This window comes from Chrysemys picta, chromosome 1, assembly GCF_011386835.1.
Source record: "Chrysemys picta bellii isolate R12L10 chromosome 1, ASM1138683v2, whole genome shotgun sequence".
Lineage (NCBI taxonomy): Eukaryota > Metazoa > Chordata > Testudines > Emydidae > Chrysemys > Chrysemys picta.
The window spans coordinates 132010548-132029325 of NC_088791.1; the positions used below are offsets into that span (position 1 = coordinate 132010548).

At 41.4% G+C, this 18778-nt stretch overlaps 1 protein-coding gene across 2 annotated transcripts in view; it reads left to right on the plus strand.

Annotated features, from left to right (window-relative positions):
• Window positions 1-9858, plus strand: part of LOC135976096 (TRPM8 channel-associated factor 2-like) — a 31013-nt gene extending 21155 nt beyond the window's left edge. For both annotated transcript variants that reach the window (XM_065570649.1, XM_065570656.1), the window contains 4 exons: window positions 2164-2377; window positions 3745-3984; window positions 5963-6300; window positions 8078-9858. In XM_065570649.1, coding sequence (XP_065426721.1) covers window positions 2164-2377; window positions 3745-3984; window positions 5963-6300; window positions 8078-8317 — 1032 coding nt within the window. In that variant the 3' untranslated portion in view covers window positions 8318-9858. The remainder of the gene's footprint in view (window positions 1-2163; window positions 2378-3744; window positions 3985-5962; window positions 6301-8077) is intronic.
• Window positions 9859-18778: the final 8920 nt, after the last annotated feature.

Here is an 18778-nt window from a genome sequence, read left to right on the forward strand (position 1 = left end):
TCATCCTTTCTGATACCTGTTACTGCACTTGAACTGTAGTTCTACTAGGAAATGTGACTACATAAAAAACGACACCTTATTGTACAGCTCTTCTCCCGGAGGGTATTCAGTTCTGTGGAAAGATATTGTCGTCTTGCTTTGTAGGAGCATTTACCATGCAGAGCAAACACAGGCAGCAGAGAGGGAGCTAGATTCTATTTCTTCTTGTGCATCATCAAGAGACTTATTTACCAAGTTCTAATGAATTAGCCCATCAATGTTAAGCTCTTTGGTTTAGGACCCAAATCATCTTATATATTTATTTAGGCCCAGATCCCCAAAAGCAGTTTAGGCTCCTAACTCCCAGTGAAATCAGTAGAAGTTGGGTGCCTAAAAACCTTTCAGGATGTGGGTCATAGTTCCTGGCACAGTGTGCCCCAAAGCTTGGAGCTCTCAAGTAGCTATAATATCAATACATGGTTAATAACAATAATGAGGTAGGACAGGTAAGTGATTGTGGTGCTTGACTACAATCCTGGAGCTTGTGGGGCGAACTGTCACTGGATCTCACACTGAAAATCTGCCTTCAGTTCACCCAGCTGCAAAATGGATCCCTGATCCATAGAGTTAGGGAAGTCAAAGAAGGTCAGAGGTGATGCGCAGTGCCACATCACTGCCTTGTGTACCTCAGCTACGGAAACTGATCCACCTTAAATTGCATCAACCTAATGAGCCATCTGTGGCTGGAGGCAGACTTTCAATAACAATAATCATGCAGACCCATTGCACAAAGATTACAGGCCAGGACTAGGAGTCCTGGGACCTCAGGCAAATAACTTGTGAGTTTCCATTGATCTCATTGGAGTTGTGAGTGCTACACACCTCTGAAAAGCCTGGCTTTCATTTGTTTGTGCCTAAGTTTCCTCATCTGTAAAATGCAGATAATGCTCCCTCCCTCGCAGGGCTTTTGTGAAATTTAACTCATTGATGCCTGTGACGTGTGATACAACCTTCAGATGGAAGCTGCTGAAGCACAAACTATTAATAACTGTTTATCAAATGACACACTGGAGATGTAATAAAATGCCACTGCTCGTATGCTTTTACCCCTATGCTTTGTGGGGCCACTTTAACTACAGACTCTAAAGCAGAAAGACAGAACAGTGAGGTCTGTAAAGCTCAAGTATCAGATCATTGCTCCATTGATTCCACTTGATTATAACTAAGGCTGCGAGTCGGTCACGGAGATCACGGAAGTCACGGATTCTGTGACTTTCTGGACCTCTGGGACTTCTGCAGCGGCAGGTGCAGCTGGCTTGGGGGCCACCTGATCAGCTCAGGCAGCCCCCAGGCCAACCACACCAGCCACTGCTAAGGCAGTCTCGGGCCACTGCACCCCTCCCCATAGGTGCTGGAACTAGGGGTGCTGCACCCCCTGGCTTGAAGTGGTTTCCATCACTTACAGGGTTTACAGTTTTGTTCAATGAATCTCAACACCCCCACTATGCAAATTATTTCAGCACTGCTGCCCCTTCCCCCAGCAGCAGCAGGAATTTGGATGTGTGAGGGGGCTCAGGGCTGAGGCATGGGGTTGGGTTGTGGGAGTGGGTAAGGGCTCTGGGCAGCACTTACCTCAGGGGGCTCCCCAGAAGCAGCCAGTATGTCCGGCTCCTAGGCACCACTGCAATCCACAAAACTCCTCCTTGGCTGCCACCTCATGCTGTATGAGACAAAATTCATTTGGTCCCTACATTTTCAGGGTTCAGTTTCCCTGGACACCTGAGTTTCTGCCTTTGGGCATGCAAACTGCCACCTCCTTTCAAGTGTCCAGATGCCTGTCTCCCGCATGAGCCCCATTATGAGCCACAAAGCAGGGGAAGATCGGCATTTGCCCCCCTATCTTGCCTGCCTGGCCCAAAATGTTAGCCCAGTGATTAGAGCACTCAACCAGGATGTGAGAGAGCCAAGTTCAATTCCCATCTCTGCCTGATGGGGCAAAAAGATTTCAACAGGGACTAGCACCTCTCAGGGCAGGGCTCTAACCAGTGGCTATGGGATATTCTGGTGTGGGGCTTCTGCAGTCTCTCCTGTTGAAGTTGTTCCACTTGGATAAGTGTTTAAACAATGGTCTGTAAAGTTCATTGCTCAGTTGTTCCCATAACCAAGCCACCTTTTCATTTCCAGGTGCAGATTGGTTGTCACTCAGATGACCTCAGCAGAACAGAGGAGCTGAAACGCCCCCCTGTGGTGATACGCAGATGTGATGTCAAAGATCAGGAGATGTCAGTCTCCTCTCTCTGGGGGGGCCTCATTTACATCATAGTGCCAAAGGGAAGCCAGCTGGGGGGAGTGTCTATCACTGTAAAAGGGGCTGTGCAGGCTCCTTTCTTCAGGCTTGGTAAGTGTGCTGGTAAATGGTCTGCACATCTCTTCTTAGCCAGTTTTGCTGCTGCTGCTGATGGTTGTGAAGAGACACACAGAGAAGTGCCTCTCTAATTATCCGTGATTTGGGCTTCATCAGTTTTATCAGGGAAGAGGATAAAGGCAGAAGATGAAACCAAAATTGGCAGGGCGAGGAGATCGTAGTCTCATGCTTTTAGTCACCGCAACTCCCTTCCGACAACAGAAATGACTACACGACCTCAGGAGCGGGGACCAAAGCCTGCGTTGGCTCAAACCACACCGCCCCAAGCGGGACGGCCAAAGCAAAAGTCCTGTGTGGGGGGCCTGCAACCTGAGCCCTGCTGCCCAGGGCTGAAGCCCTTGGGTTTCAACCCCTTGGTGGGTCTCAGGCATCGGCCCCGGACCACAGCAAGTCTAACATCAGCCTTGGCGACGCCATTAAAATGGGTTGCCACCCACTTTGGGGTCTCGACTCCCAGCCCACAGTTTGAGAACCACTGAGCTAGATCAATCCAGCAAAATCTCAGGCTGTTTTAAGTTTTCTTATAGATGCACAGGGCTGAATTTAGAGTTGCTGTATGTGCACAGGGGTCCACTGAAGTCAGTGGATGGGGATAGGACACACAGAGTTTGAATTTGGCTCACAAATTAATATCACTAATCATTCTTGAATTAATAATATTTTGAACATATTGTTCCCATGTATTCAAAGTGATTTTCCTTGTGTTTGAATGTGCTTTAACCTCATGGTAAAATTCTCTTTAAAAAAAAATCAGTAGTGTTTCTTATTTCTACAGCCCTAGTGAGAACAAATGACATTTCATTGCAATTAGTGGACTGAATTGATCCTCAGCCCCTAGTTTTCATGTTAAACAGAGGAACACACTTATTTTATCAATTCTGGCTGTTAACTATAACACTAATAAGAAAAGGGAAAAGTCTAATATAATTATTTGTTCAATAGCAGCTCTTGAAGGTCCCAATCAGGATCGAGGCCCCATTATGCTTGGCATTGTACAAATGCAGCATAACAGATCATTTTTGCCTCAAACACCTTATAATCTAATTTGAAAAAAGGTGCAACAGAGTCCCAGTCCACAAACCAATGAATATAGTCGGCGGGTTTCTATTTACTACAATGGACTTTGGATCAGTCTTTGAGAGAATGCAACCAAAAAAAGGAGGGGAGGAGGACGAAGGAAAATAAATCAAATAAAATCAAATCATGAGGTTATTTAAGTAGCTTCTGCTCATCTTTAAGGCTTCCAAGGGCCCCAAGTGAAATCAGTTATACCCAACTGACACGGAACCAAATCATCACAGGATTTGTGCACTTCATCTCTCTCGTCCATATTGATGCAGGAAAGACATCTAAGAGCCAGTGGCTGACCTGCATCCGTCACTATCCAGCTCCATGGGCAGAACTAGCTACCCAGAACATCATCTTAACGGTGCCTGCTGACAGCATCCGTCCCACAGACGATCCAGAGCCTTTGCTGACTCTCTGGGAGCGCATTATGGCAGCTGTAGCTGAGCTGGCAGCTACACCAGCCACGTTCCCTCGGCCAGAAAGGATTGTAGCGGATGTTCAGATCTCAGCCGGTGAGTACGGTGTATTGTCATAAAAGGCAAAAGAGCGACACCCTGGGGTAAAGGATTGAATTGGAGGCTGGGAGCCAGGAACTTTTTAATTGCAATGCTGGTTCTTCCGCTGACTCTGACTATGACACCTTGGAAAGTCACTAACCTCTGTTGAGCTTTTCACCAAGACACCAGACATGACGAATACAGTGGGACCCTCTAACAGTGTATCTCTATTTACAGTGAAGCTTCTCTCCCAAGCACGCCCTTATTCAAGCTGTCAGCTCCTGCCTCAGTTTACTCTAGGAGCGGGGGGAAAGGAATTGGTCATACCCAACTCACAGTACAGCAGCCCTCCTTACCAGTGCAAAATTATTCTGCACAGCTAGAGCTGGTCAAAATACTGAGAGGTAAAAATATATGCTATTAATAGAAGGATTTTAGTTCAGTTAGAAACTGGTCTGGATGAAGACTTATACAATGTTCAGTACATTTACTCAATCCACTAGTGAGCTGCTTGGTCAATTCTGAAGCTTGAATACCCATCCTGAGCCTTGGCAAATCCTCCATACAAATACCATTTGTTTGCTTTTGGAATCTGTCAAATATTTAAAATTCCAAACAGACAGCAAACAATGTGACTGGCTTTATTAGGCGATAGTGAACCAAACTTCAGCAGATTTGTAGTTTAGCAAATGTAATTCAACCCCCTCCTCCTACAATATACTTTCTAGTCCTTTGTTCATTCCTAGATTTAAATGACTCCAACCATGCAGCTTCCTTAGGAGAAGACTATTCCATATTCTACATTAGTAGAGCTCACCACTATAAATGTCTCTTGGTCAATTTCATCACACTACTTATACATTCTTGTCTAGCTGTACAATTATGTCAATGGGGCTACGTTCCTGCTGATTGTTAAATGCTTTACTGGACCGGGGCCAGAGCATGCAGCATTTTACAAGACTCAGTGACATCTGAGGATGACTCAGTGGTCTGTCTGAAATTAATTGGTGGATGTCAGTCCAGTCCCCAGTAGATTAATGTCCACATCAACAAACAACCATAATCATTAGAATTATCTGTGCCCTGTGTTGAGAATCAGATGCCAAGGATATATTGGATCATAAAGACTGAACTAACTTCTCACCACAAGGGATCGTCCCTCCAAGAAATTGCGATCAATTGAGAGGAGGTGGTGTGTAATTTAGAAGCTTGTTCTGCCACTGCCCAGCCTCTCTCTCTTTTGTGGATTTACTGAGTGTTTTGTTATCCAACCACAGTTGTCAATCCAGCACCTTTCTTCATGCTGAAATTGACTGTAACAAAGAAATTAAATATCAATACTAAATCATACTGCCCCTCCCCCTTTTCTCCCTCCTTCCCTCCCCCTGCAATCCAAGGGGATCAGCATCTCTGACACTCAGACCATTTATTTCTAAAGAGCCGTATAATGAACACGATATTAAAACATTCTAAAACACAATAAAAACATTAGATCTGGGGACACCACTACAATAATGTTCATGAATATCAGCTCTGTTGCTTTAATGCATCCTCCGTGGTGGTGTTTGTGCCTCTCTTGGCTTTGATTTCCATCAGCATTTGAGTTTCACTGTCACAAAAGGTCACAGAAAGTGAATTTCAGAGAGGTGTGCATGAAGCTTTGCAGAAACTGAAATTTTAAATGTGGGAGTATTCTCAGTGGAAGGGCCTGCACATACACCCCCAAACAGGTACAGCATTTACAACAAGATGACTTATCTGACCAATCCCAACATGGATCAAATGTTGATTATCAAATACACACACTGACTTGTTTTCAGTATTCATCCATTAATACTGATAAAGAATTAATTTGAGGCCAGACCGCAACAAAGGGTTTAATTGGTCCGATTTATTGTTCTTTGGGAATTACTTGCCAACTTCTAAAAAATACAGAACAACTTTCTTGAGCTGAGATCTCACCTTGACTGTTGGCCCCGTCTCCCCCTTCCAGGCTGGATGCACGCTGGCTACCCAATCATGTGTAATTTGGATTCAGTGAAGGAGTTGGTGAACATGGAACACATGCAAGAGAATGGCCTTTGGGGTCCCATCCATGAGCTGGGACACAACCAGCAGCGGGCAGGCTGGGAATTCCCCCCTCACACTACTGAGGCCACCTGCAACCTGTGGTCTGTCTATGTGCATGAGAAGGTGCTGGGGATCTCCAGGGACAGAGCCCATGAAGAGCTACAGCTGCAGCATCGCAATAAAAGAATCAGCGATTACCTTGGCAAAGGAGCCCAGCTAAAGGACTGGAATCTCTGGACTGCACTGGAGACCTACCTGCAGGTAACACAGAGAGATTCATAAGAAAGTGTCTGAATGCAAATGATTCTATAAAGGATGCTGGCTGGTTTGTATGTGCCACAAACATAGAAGCAGGTGGCAGGGGGAGAGAACTCAGAAACTTCTCCCTCAAAATTCAGGCCCCTCCCATTCGGGCTAAATAAGACTCACTATTCACTGAATGGCTAATTTATTCTACAGGCCTCAGCACAACATACTGACATGGAATTACCGACCTATTCCAGTGTGTCTAGTAGAGGGCAGTGTTGGCACATTCACATCAGATAGCACATTTAATAATGCAGGTTAAATTGTTTCTGAAAAACAATTATATAAAAAAGACACCTTCAAACTCTAAGACACACTTCCTGTGTGCAGGCAGAATATGAGTTCCTCACTTTAGTGACTAAGGGATAGATTTTTAAGGGTATTTAAGTGCCTAAAAATGCAGATAGGAACCTGGTGGGATTTTCAAAAGGCACCTATTAGCATCTTTAGAGGACTAAATACTTTGAAAAATCTGGACCTAAAAATTAAGTTCTTACTCCTGTTAGTGCTACATAATCAGCAACATCTCAGAGAGAGGAAGGTGAATTATGCATCATCAGAGGTGTATATGTTCTAGTAGGTAACACAATGATGTTTCACAGCTGTTAATGGTGGCCTAACTGGATCTGTAGACTCTTATTAGTAATGATACATGAAAAGATCCTAGCTCAGGTGTGTGTGCGGGGGGGGAGGGGTGGGGACTGGTAGAGAGACAAAACATCTTTTTCTTTGTAGACTGAGCATATTGGATAGTGAAACTATTGGGAAAAAATAAGCCTGGAGTCCCATACCAATACCTTTTTTTTAAATATTCTCTTTTCAGAGTAGAAATACACTGTAAAATCGCCCCTCCCTATAGTCACACCTAACTCTGATTGTGACAGATTTTTGTTACCAATCTGCCTGAGGTGTCAGGTGATCAGGCTGAGGCCACAGGATCGTTTGGGGAGGAGATGACGAAACACACCAAGTGTTTAAGTTTTAAAGCTTTATTACTAAAATAATAGCAGAGAGTGCGGGGGGGGGGGGGTGTTTCCCACATCATTCAGAGGAAGGAAGAAAGTGTTAGTGCCCCAAGCCCTAATCCACTTTCATACTCACACACAAAAGGCCCAAGGCTGGCCAAGCCTTGGTGTAACTTAAGAAGAAGAGTGGAGGGGTGGACGGGAGTTTTTGTCCTGGGCCCAGGTCATCTGGGGTCAGCTGTGATCTCTGAGGTGCTCTAGCTTTTAGGAGAGTTTTAAGTCCTGGGTTCCTTGGGGTGTGTTCCGTTTAGGGACTTCTGCTCCTGATGCTTTTTGTACCAGTTAAAACCGGATTTTTGTGGTCTTTTTAACTTTTTCAAAACACAACAGCTTCAGGGACACGCAGCTCTTTCCACCCCACCCCACCCCACCCCTGTTATCTCACCTGTGTTTTCCATCTCTGCAGCCCTGGTTCAGTGTAGTTTTTCTTTTCTCATGGCTGTCTGTGGCTGAGTTAGAGAGAAACACAGCTGCAGATTTCTCATCTAGCGCCATTGGGTTGTGACATGATCACTGAAATACAATTTCAGTACCTTACCCCAAAATGGTATCATGAACAGATAATCATGTAATAGTCATGAGTTGTGATTAGCAATAAATGTAGGTTTCGTCACTAATCCTCATAACATGGGACCAGATGCAGTGTCTTGTGTTACCTTAGCGTAGAATGATGCACTTTTAATTCTGGTTTTTTTCATGCTCTTCAGCTGCAGGAAGCCTTTGGCTGGGAACCTTTCATCCAACTCTTCTCTGAATACCAGACAATGTCTAACATCCCCACAGACAACCCTTCCAAGATGAACCTGTGGGCAGAGAAGTTCTCTCGGCAGGTGAAGAAGAATCTGGCCCCTTTCTTTGTGGCTTGGGGCTGGCCTATCAAGGGGGAAGTCTCTAAGAAGTTGGCATCTCTGCCCAACTGGGATAAGAACCCAATGAAGAAAGTGTGATGCTTTATTCACATGGAATGGTGGCTGTAATTTTTAGAGATAATTCAGAGTCACTTGTCTTTCCTATAAGGCTAGATTCAAATCTGTTTGGTGCGAGTTTATTAATTATCTGTTTCATATTTGTTGGTATTTCTGAAGTAAGTTGCCTTTGCCATGTGAAGCAAACGTCTTCCGTGATCTGAATTTTCTGTTCCTTTCTCTGGGCCAGCTTCTGCTAACTTTGTTCTCATGGAGTAGCATCTTACTCTGAAAAGACCCATTGATTTTAGTAGGGCTACTTGTGGATAAATACCTTACTCTATGAGTAGTCCTATTACTCCATATGAGTCAGGAAAATAAACCAAAGATATGCACAGCACTGATTGCCTGCCAGGCTAGATTAGTAAATTACCTTCTACTATTTTCATAACACATTTCATATTTTGGGGTTTAGCTCAGTCACTCCTAGCTATAATCTGTAGCGAACTCTTGGGAAAATATCACCTGGCCCTGAGTTACTGTGATTTATCAATTTGTTTCAATCTTACTTTTTTTTTTGATACCTCCGTATCTGACAATGCCTCATCTTGATTGCCTGTATAGAGCAGGTATCTGCCCATGTGCCTTCTGATGAAAACTGATGAAAATAAGTTGCTGAGGATTTCCCACACCCTTTCTTGTGATAGATACCACGCTGAGATGTCTAAATGTCCCTACTGATGGAGCTCCCACCTCTTCCCTTTTGAAGACCATTCCACAGTCTAAAAAATCCCTCCCTGTGAAGAGATGTTTCTTGATATCCCGTATAAAGTTCACCTCTGCATCTTTTGCTCAGTTGCACATTCATCAGATAAACCTGGAGCATCCATATTATTCCAGTTCTGGGTCAACCTACATTTCTCCCACTGCAGTTTGTTCCTGTCCATCAGTGGTAGGGGCCTGAGTTCTCTCCCTTTGCTGTCCATTTGTATGTCCATCAGCAGCACTTGCTACTTCAGTCCTGGGTTCCAACAAAATGTTGCTAATACCGCAAATTGTAACTTTCAGAAATTCTTGAAATTCCCTTTGAGGCTCTAATACAGGTTGAACAATACACCAAAATTCTGATATACCACTTCCTTGCGATTTTAATTCCATGAGCTCCCCACAGCTCTGCTGCTGTCCCTCAGTCTTGGTCTGCTCTGCTCCCTTCCATGTCAGTCCTGGGATTCCTCCTACACATCTGCCAAAGCACCTCAACATTACCATGAGCACAGGTCCAGCCCTAGACTAAATGGTGCCCCAGGAGAGGAGCATCTTCAGCGCCACCCCCTGCATTTGTTAAACTTTTGAATACCTTATTTTTATTGCATTTGTAGCCCATTTCATGACTTCGATGCATGATTTGCACACATGGTTTATCCCTGTCATTTAAGATGATAAATTTGCACTCTAGGATCTGTAAATCTATATTTATCCGTGCCATATGTAAATGTCCTTTATTAGTTGCTACTTATACTCTTCGAGTCTTAATACACAAGTATACTTTCACAATTATACAATAAAATAAGGTTCACACTATCGCAGCTGTGCTCTCACTTCATTCTTATATCTCACTGCCTAACTGGTGACGCCCTGCCCCTTATATACCCAGGAGGGCATGGCTGACAACATTCTAGGACAGTGGTGGGCAACCATCAGGCCGCATGTGGCCCATTGGGGTAATCTGATTGCAGGCCGCAAGACATTTTTCTGACGTTGATTTTCCGCAGGCACCACCCCCTGCAGCTCCCACTGGCTGCAGTTCTCTGTTCCCAGCCAATGGGAGCAGTGGGAAGCGGTGACCGGAATGTCCCTGCAGCCCCTTTGCCTGAAGGTGTGGCTTCCCACATCCTATTTTCCCTTTTGTCACTAACAACAAGAACAGCACCCAGAGCCCGATGCCTCCCAAACCCGACAACCCAGGCGGTCGCCTGGGTCACCTGCCCCTAAATCCAACTCTCCATGAGCATAAAAAATAGTTTGTGTTTCTGAAGACGGTTGGATATTTTCCCCCTAGTTATTATTCAATTAAGAATTAGACACCTCTGCCAACTCACTGTTATGTGTGAACTGAAGAGCTGAGAAGTTTTACACACAACTTCCTTCCCTAGGACTATAGGATATAAGGCAGCACGTACTAAAGCAATCAGGAACACTGTTGGAAAGAGACAGTTGTAGTTGGTTTGCATGTGTCTGAAATTTGTCAGCCTTGCAAAGTGAGGGAAGATCGGGGTAAATCCTCAGCTGGTGTAAATTGCCATAGTTTCTACTTATCATTCAATGTGTGGCTCATCACCTTATTTACCAAACACCAGCCAAACCTTGCTCTAAATACTGAATTGGTCATTTCCTCATGGTTGTTTCTGTGGTGCTCATCACTATAATATCTGAGTCACTCCCAGCCATCAACAAATTTATTTTGTGAGGTGAGGGACACAGAGAGATTAAAGCCCAAAATTGTCAGAAGTGTCTATTAATTTTGGGTGCCCAATTTGAGATACTTAGGACCTGATTTTTCAGAGTATTTGGGATTATATAGCACTTTATATGTTCAAAGCGCAGCTCCCATTGACTTCAAGTCCCTTTGCCAATGCCTGGAGGTGCTAGAGCTTCTCAACAAAGCAGCTGTGAGCATTTCTTAACATGGACAAAACAATGTATCTTTCTCTTCTCATTCTTAGAAATGGTGGAACTATTTTAGCTGAGACTTTCCAAAAAAAAATTAGCATGAGGCAGACACCTGCCATGGAAAATTTCAGTCCAAGTGATTAAAGTAAGTCAAGATCATGAGCAAATGAAAGCAGAATTTTATAATGTAATGCTTTGGGCAAACTTAACTATAGGCACTGCTACCAGCTCTGCTTGTACTGAATTATGGAGGTGTAGGGGACAGGTTGCGGAAGCTTGGCGAGGAGCTAAGGGGCGGACCGAGTATGTGACTGAATGCAGGCAGAAGCAGCTGAAGGGTGTGCAATGAACTTTGTTTGGCAGATCCTGCCAAAATGTAGATTAGTATAGTTCAGCATGTTTTTGTCTGTAAACAAGTTAGCTTATATAATGAGTATGATTTATGAATGCAATGAATGTAGCCAGCTCTTGACCCCATGGAACCTTGAGATAAGCGCGGGGGGATATAGCATTGCAGCGGACTCCCTTCAGTGGAGTCCTGCCTGGCCAGCTGTTCCGGACAGTCAGAGTTCCCCCCGCAACCCCTCCGCACATCTCAAGAGGCTCCCCGCACCGCTTGGAGTGTAAGTTCTTCCCTCAGTAAAGCCTTGCTTTTTACTCTCAGGCACTGAGTGTCATTCTTTCGCTGGTATCACGGCCCCCCTTGCGGGCACAGGAGGTCAGTCTCTCTCTCCTCTCTAACCCACACTGGTATTTTTTCCTCCTTTTCTGTGCTTTGGGAAATTCTCCTTTTCCAGTTCACAGTCCAGACATTTATGTGATCAGCACTGGGCTCTCTTAGGATCATATATGGCCTCCTAGCAATCAATACCGGACTACTAAGTACAGTAGAACCCCATTTATCCAATCTAATTGGGACCGGGGCCAGAAGGGATAATCAAAAATTCAGACAGTCAGGAGAATGGGCGAAGAGCTTTCCATCCTTTATTTTAAGATGCGACATTGCTTTTAAACTAGCTGACCCCTCCCAGAAAAGCATTAAAACATAGCTCCCTTCTTATCTCCTTAACCAAATATACAAAGCATTTGATTCTTGAAAACAATGTTTTCTTCATTTATTAACAGGAAAACCAACGTGAGTTTTTAACAAGTTTTATTGATCATTTTTACACGCTTTGCTCTTTAACCCTGAACATTATAAGGACCATGCACAAAGTCTGTTTAATGTTACACAAGGCACCATCTCTATATAGTTGGTTTATACATGACATCACAAACAGTACAATTTTATAAAAATGCAAAAATAATAATCAGTTGTTGAATGTCATGAGGCTTTTTAAACTGACAGAGCCATCGCTGACTATCAGAGAAACATGCGTCCCCTCCTAAAGTTTGATTAAAGCTCTTAGCCTTTTAGTAAAGGACCACTAATAGGAATGCCTTCCTCTCCCGCCTGTATAAACCACCAATAAAGGGCTTCATCCAGACCAGCGTTCTTCAATTGCTTCATGTTCTTCCGGGATGCAGAGTTATTCGTTCTGTATTTAAGAATTTGCTCGATACTGTGTTTGATGTCCAATATTGTGCTTTTTCCAATGTTATAATCTTGGGCTATTTTTGCCAGTGACTGTCCTTTTTATTTTATTAATAATCTCTATTTTAGCATCCAATGACTGTACTACACTTTTTTTACTTACTAGTCATGATCATTTTACAAGGCTGAAAAGATGTGATAGTTACAGTAGTGTTGCCAGGGAGGTGACATCAATTTCCCATATTCCTCTGTGTTGCTGGTTGGTTGATTAATATGGAGAGCCAGATAATGGAGGCTCAGATAAACAGGTTCTGCTATACTGGTAACATGCACCCCATTACCAAATCCCACACTAATCACTAAAGACTAGACTTCCTTCTGAAGAAGACCAAAGTCAGTACTAACATAGTTCAGATGGCCAGCTTTCGTACCCCAATCATTCATGGCTATGCAGCTGCACTCATTCACTAGGCTCTTTCTGAACAGTAAACTATAGGGAACATCCTAGACTGCAAAGAATTTGTTTGAGGACAAACAATGGGCATTATACCCCCTGTTTCTGCATTATTCACATACATGGCTTTCCTCTCCCTCACTATGTTGCTCTCCTTCTCTTGTCTCACTCACTTCTTTACCCTCATTCCTACTGGGAATTAACAGAATTCATTTTCCTTACCTGTTGCCCAAGTCTCTTAGGTTGGTCTGCATGATTAGCCACTATTTTGTTCAAATCATACCCCTGAGGTTCAGAGTCCTCCACTGAAGATACTATGCCACACTCAGGTATGATTACTGGTGAGTCATCCTTTGCCTGTTCTACAGTAAGACACAACAATTGGTTAACCAAATCAAGAACACATCCCAGTTAGTATAGGAAATTAGTTCCCAATAGGCAATTTTGGGGGCCTGCTAATTTTATCAACGCAAAGGTATGAATCTTTCTTAGGTTACCTATCTGTACTTTAATGGGTTTAGAAAGTGTGGTAACAACCTGATTGCTTGCAAAAGTTGAAAGTGTTTTTGTATGCTCTGATGACAGAGAAGAGGATCTAGGATCCTTGACATGGATAATGGTAATTGCTGCCCCAGTATTTATAATAAAATTTCTGTGGAGGCTCCCTACCACTGCAGATACTGTGGGTCTCCCACTTGCATCCCTGCCTAAAGGGGCTATGACTATGCTCGGGGCTGGTTAGCGTCATGACGTGTAATTTGTAGAGTAGGCAGACAAATAATCTATGGGTTCTCCTTCTATCTCTTCGGAGGCAGCCAACTCTGGAGGAGGAAAGGCTGTCCACCGGAGAGAAGGAAATGAGTTAACAGAGGCCACCAGACGGTTCGAGAGTGCTGGGCCTTGGCCTTCCATCATCAGCTCATTCACGCATGCTTGGAGTTCCTGGATATCCCGTTGTTGAGCCTCAAGCATCTGCTTCACTGTTTTAAACATCATTACAACTGAGTCCTCATCTCTGTGGGGAGGCAGTGACTTGGATCCCTGCAGGTTGAATTGTTCTGGGCAGCATCTGAAAAGAAAGGAGCATGGTTCCGGGCCCCTACATGGGGTTCAAACGTATAACCCTGTCGAGGGGCATGCCCACTCGAAGGTCCAGGATTATTATGTGGGATAGGGTCATTTTTCCAATGCTGGTACCTAGGGAATTTAGGAACACCTCGGCCTAACCCTAGGGGTCTCTTAATCCTCACGGTGGTGTTGGAGAATAACAGAGTTCTCACTTTTTGTTTGGGTACAGCAGGTTAGATACTTTATTTTTTTTTAACAATTGCGTAGAGGGAGAGAGCTAACCAGGTTTTTTTACAGGTAAACAATTACAGCAAGCATTTATACTTTTTGTTACAGATAATAATAAGCAACAGCTGCATTTTGTTTATACATAGGCCATTTTGATATTTTATTTTTTTTATTTGTTTTGACTTTAGTTTACATATAATATTTTTTTACATATTATTTATACAAGGTTGTAACAACTTTTTACAGTTTTTTTTATTTGCCTTATACAATTTTTGCTTTTACAAATTTTGCATTATTAGGGTTACAGTTAGCTTGACTTTTGCTAACGAACTGTTATGCATTGCATTTTTTTTGTTAGTTTCTTTTTTTTTGCTTTTACAACTCCCCCCTTTTGTACTACTAGTACAACAAACCTTTTTAAATTTTTATTTGCATTAAGTTTTGGAATTTAGATTTTACATTAGATGCTTTAATTTTAGGGGATTTGATTGGATGTAATGACAATGCATGATGAGCATGGGCATGAAAGGTATTATTATTATTATGTTTTTATAACAATAATAACATACTTTTATACTAGCTAACAATAACACAAGCAATAACATTTTTATAGCGATAATATGATGGGGTTGTTGTACAATTTTAGTTATAGAACATAATATATTATATTTAGTACATAAGGTGGACACTTTATAAGCTGTTTGAAAGGCATACTTTTTAACTTGATATATATTTTGAAGCATGTGAATTTGCTTTTGTATTTTAGAGATTTTTTGAACTTTTGGTAACAGTGAAAACAAAATTTTGAAATTTATTAGGTACTAAACTAGTTTAATTAAAGGGCATTTAGAACCTAAGGGCTACTTGCAAAACTTTATTTGCAGGCCAGTAGATAATATGATTGCTTGCAGTGGTAGTGAGATTAAAATGTATGTTTTGCGATGTGGTGGCATTAACATACACACAGCTATTATTGGCTTGAAAAAGTAAGTGTTTTGTTAGGGTAGTTTTTTGGTTTTTATTTTTTTAGCAAACGTAGTTATGAACAGTGACAACTTTTTTTTGGCTTCAGTTTATGTATATATTGAAGCTGTGGGGGTTTTAACGGCCAAAATGTTTATTGATTTTTTAATTTTATTTAAATGTTAGGTGTAATTTTAGGAGCATTCACTAAAAATTGATTGGGCATACTAGGTGGTTTAATTTTTTAGATGTTTTGGTGAATTATTTAATTTTATATGCATTTTTTTATGGACTTGGCAGGATTTGGTATGGGGGAGCCCACATTTTTTTAACCGGTTTATATGCTTGGAAGGAGCATTGAGAATGTTTGCATTTTTATTTAGAAAGTTTTTAAGTATGTTTTTATGGCCATAGATTAGATGGTACTTTTGATGTGTTTGTAAGGGCAGTGGGCCAAGCTTGATGCTTAACATTATTTTGAATGGCCATTAGCTGGTTATTTAGGAAATTTTGAATTTTTGAACATGCTAGATTTTATTGCAATGCTTTTTTAGCTTTAGTGATATTTAATACCATTTTTGTTAGCAATTTTTGGGTTATTGAATTAAGGGCGGAAATAACATGTAACTTACTAACTTTAGCTTGTATTTGGGTTAGTTGTGCCCCAGAAACAAGGCCAATGGCCTTTTTTAGTTGGTCCAATTTTTTATGTTGTTTTTGGTTTTTAAAAATATTTTAAACTGCTGCTGCACTATTGGCTCTATTTTATAGGGATTTGGTTAAGTTTTTTTTTTTTTAAAGAAATAACCCAAGCTTTCTGTTGTGCTAATTTAACGGCAGCCCCCCTTGAACAATTTGGGTATGTAGAGGTGATTTGGAAACTGGATAAGGGTAATGAAAATGTAACAGTTTTTAATGTTGTGTTAATTACAGTTTATTGATATTTTAATACATTTTTTTGGTGTAGTATTATACCATATTTGTTGGTTAAACATTTTTATGTACTTTTGGGAGGCATTAATATTAATGGCATAAGAGGGGATGTATTGCAATAAGGTACAGGTTACATTATTAGTCACTGGAATAATGTTTATGCAGGTAAAATTTTCAGTGGCAGAACAAACTTTTTGGGTATTTGTTTGATTATTTACTAATTGGGTGACTAAATAACAATAAGGGTTTTTTTTATTGAATACAGTACAAATTTTAGGAACAGCTATTATATTTACTTTATTATAGAACCCATTAATTGCAATTATTAATTTTTGGGGTTTGCTGGTAGTGATATTATGTATTTTTATTTTTATTGATTTATTTGTTTTTTATTTAATTGTTTGTTTATATATATTATTTTGAATTTTAAAGAATAATTTTTTGAACAAAATTTTAGTAAATTATTAAGATGTGAAAGCCTTGGCCAATGGGTTTTATTGGAATATACAGTTTTGTTTGTATTTGGGTAAGTTACAGTGGTGGTGGCAGGGGTTAAGGAATTAGTGGGCGTAATTTTTGTGGTGGCAAGGCGTTTTTGATGTTTATTATTTGAAAGCCAATTAAGGAGGGCAGTGCATTTTGAAGACACTTGTTTATAAGCACAAAGCCCTGCCCCTGGAAGAAATTTAAACCACCACTTGACCTTGCATTTTTAAGCATGATTTTTATAATTTTTTTTGCTAATTAACAATGCTTTGTTTTTTTTATTAGGGCTAGTTTTTAATGTTTTTTGTAGTTAGGAATTTCTGGACTTTGGTGGTTTTAGCAGAGCGAGTGTTTTTTTTTAAAGCAGTTGTGATTTAACATAGTACAGGGGAGAGGTTATTAGCACTTTACTTTGTACTGGTGTGATGTTTTTAGAAAAATTTAAAGGCATTGTAGATTTGTTAGTGGACAAGGGAGAGGTTACTAGCACTTTACCTTGTCCTTTTTTTCTGCTGTCCAGAAGGCACAGCAGAGCTAGCAGGAGAAATAGGCTGATTATTAGCTGGAGAATTATTTTTAGGTGGAGGGTTTTTTTTGCAGTGAGAAGCATGGGTTTCGGCAGGTAGTTTTTGGCACTTTACAGCAGTGTTGGTGGTTAACAGGACTTGGAAAGGGCCCTTTTAGCGTGGAGCCAGGGCAGTATTTTGCTGATGGACCTTTATGTAGACCCAGTTTTTTGGTTTTAGTGAGTGGCAGGGTTGCACAGGATTTTTGGGTAGTGCTTTTTTTACCTGTGTATAAAAAGACTTAACACATTTTATGAGTGCCTGGCAATACTTAAGTATTGTGTTATTTATTAAATGAATGTTTATTTGAGCTAGGGTTAGTGGGGGCACAGTTGGTAATTGCATTGGGCGCACTGTTAAAATTTTAAGAGGGCCGAGTTTAGTTTTTTGATTGGGAGTGGCCCTCATACTTATTAGTGCCAGAGGAAGGGCATCTGGCCACTTTAAGCTTGTTTTAGCACAAATTTTGGCCAGTTTATTTTTTAAAATTTTATTTTGGCGTTTCACTGCCCCGGCAGACTGCGGGTGGTGGGGGCAGTGAAGGTGGTGGTGGGGGCAGTGAAGGTTGTGCTGGATTTGCAAAGCTGTACATAGCTTTTTTACAATTTGTTTAGTAAAATGAGTTTTACGGTTATTGTTGATATTTACAGGGATGCTAAATTGTGGTACAAAATTTTTAAGCAGGAGTTTTATAACAGTTTTGGCATTTGCTTTTTTGCAGGGAAAAGCTTTAACCCAATTTGAAAATACATTAACTAAAATTAATACATATTTATAACTACAACATTTAGACAGTTGAATAAAATTAATTTGAATATTTACAAAAGGTCCCCAAGGGGGAGGGGGAGCTGCCTGCCTAACTTTAACAGCTTTATTAATGTTATGCTGCTGACAAATTACACATTGTTGACAGTAGTGATGTGCAATGACTGGGAAACCGAATGCACACCAATTTTGTTTAACTGCAGCAACCATTCCCCCTTTGCTTTCGTGTGCCATTTCGTGGTATACACGAGCAAGATAGGGCATTAGCATTTTTGGTGCAACCCGGCAACCATTTGGGGCACGCCAAAGATGGTTAGTGTGTAGAATACATTTATTAGCACTTTAAAAATGTTTTTTGGCTGCTGGTGCTGCCTTCTGGATTTTGGCTAGATTTTTAGGGAGGCTAGTGGAGGCTGCTTAATTAAAGCACAAGTATATTTAGCCTGAGGTGCAGAAAGGGCCGCTGCTTTGGCTGCAGAGTCTGTCAAAGCATTTTTACGGGTAACTTTATTATGAGGGGTTTGGTGAGCTATACATTTAACAACAGTTATAGCTTTGGGCAATAAAAGGGCATTCAAAAGAGCAGATACATACAGACTATTTTTAATAGGAGAACCAGTGGATGTAAGAAAACCTTTATATTTTTAGAGCAAACCATAATTATGTACCTTTTTAAAAGCATAACGAGAGTTTGTATAAATTGTAACTGCTTGATTCTGAGCTAGAATGCAAGCTCGAGTTAAAGCCACAAGTTTGGCCACTTGAGAAGAAAATACAGAAGGAAGAAAAGCACTTTTAATAACAGCATAGGCAGAGCACACAGCATAACCAGTAAC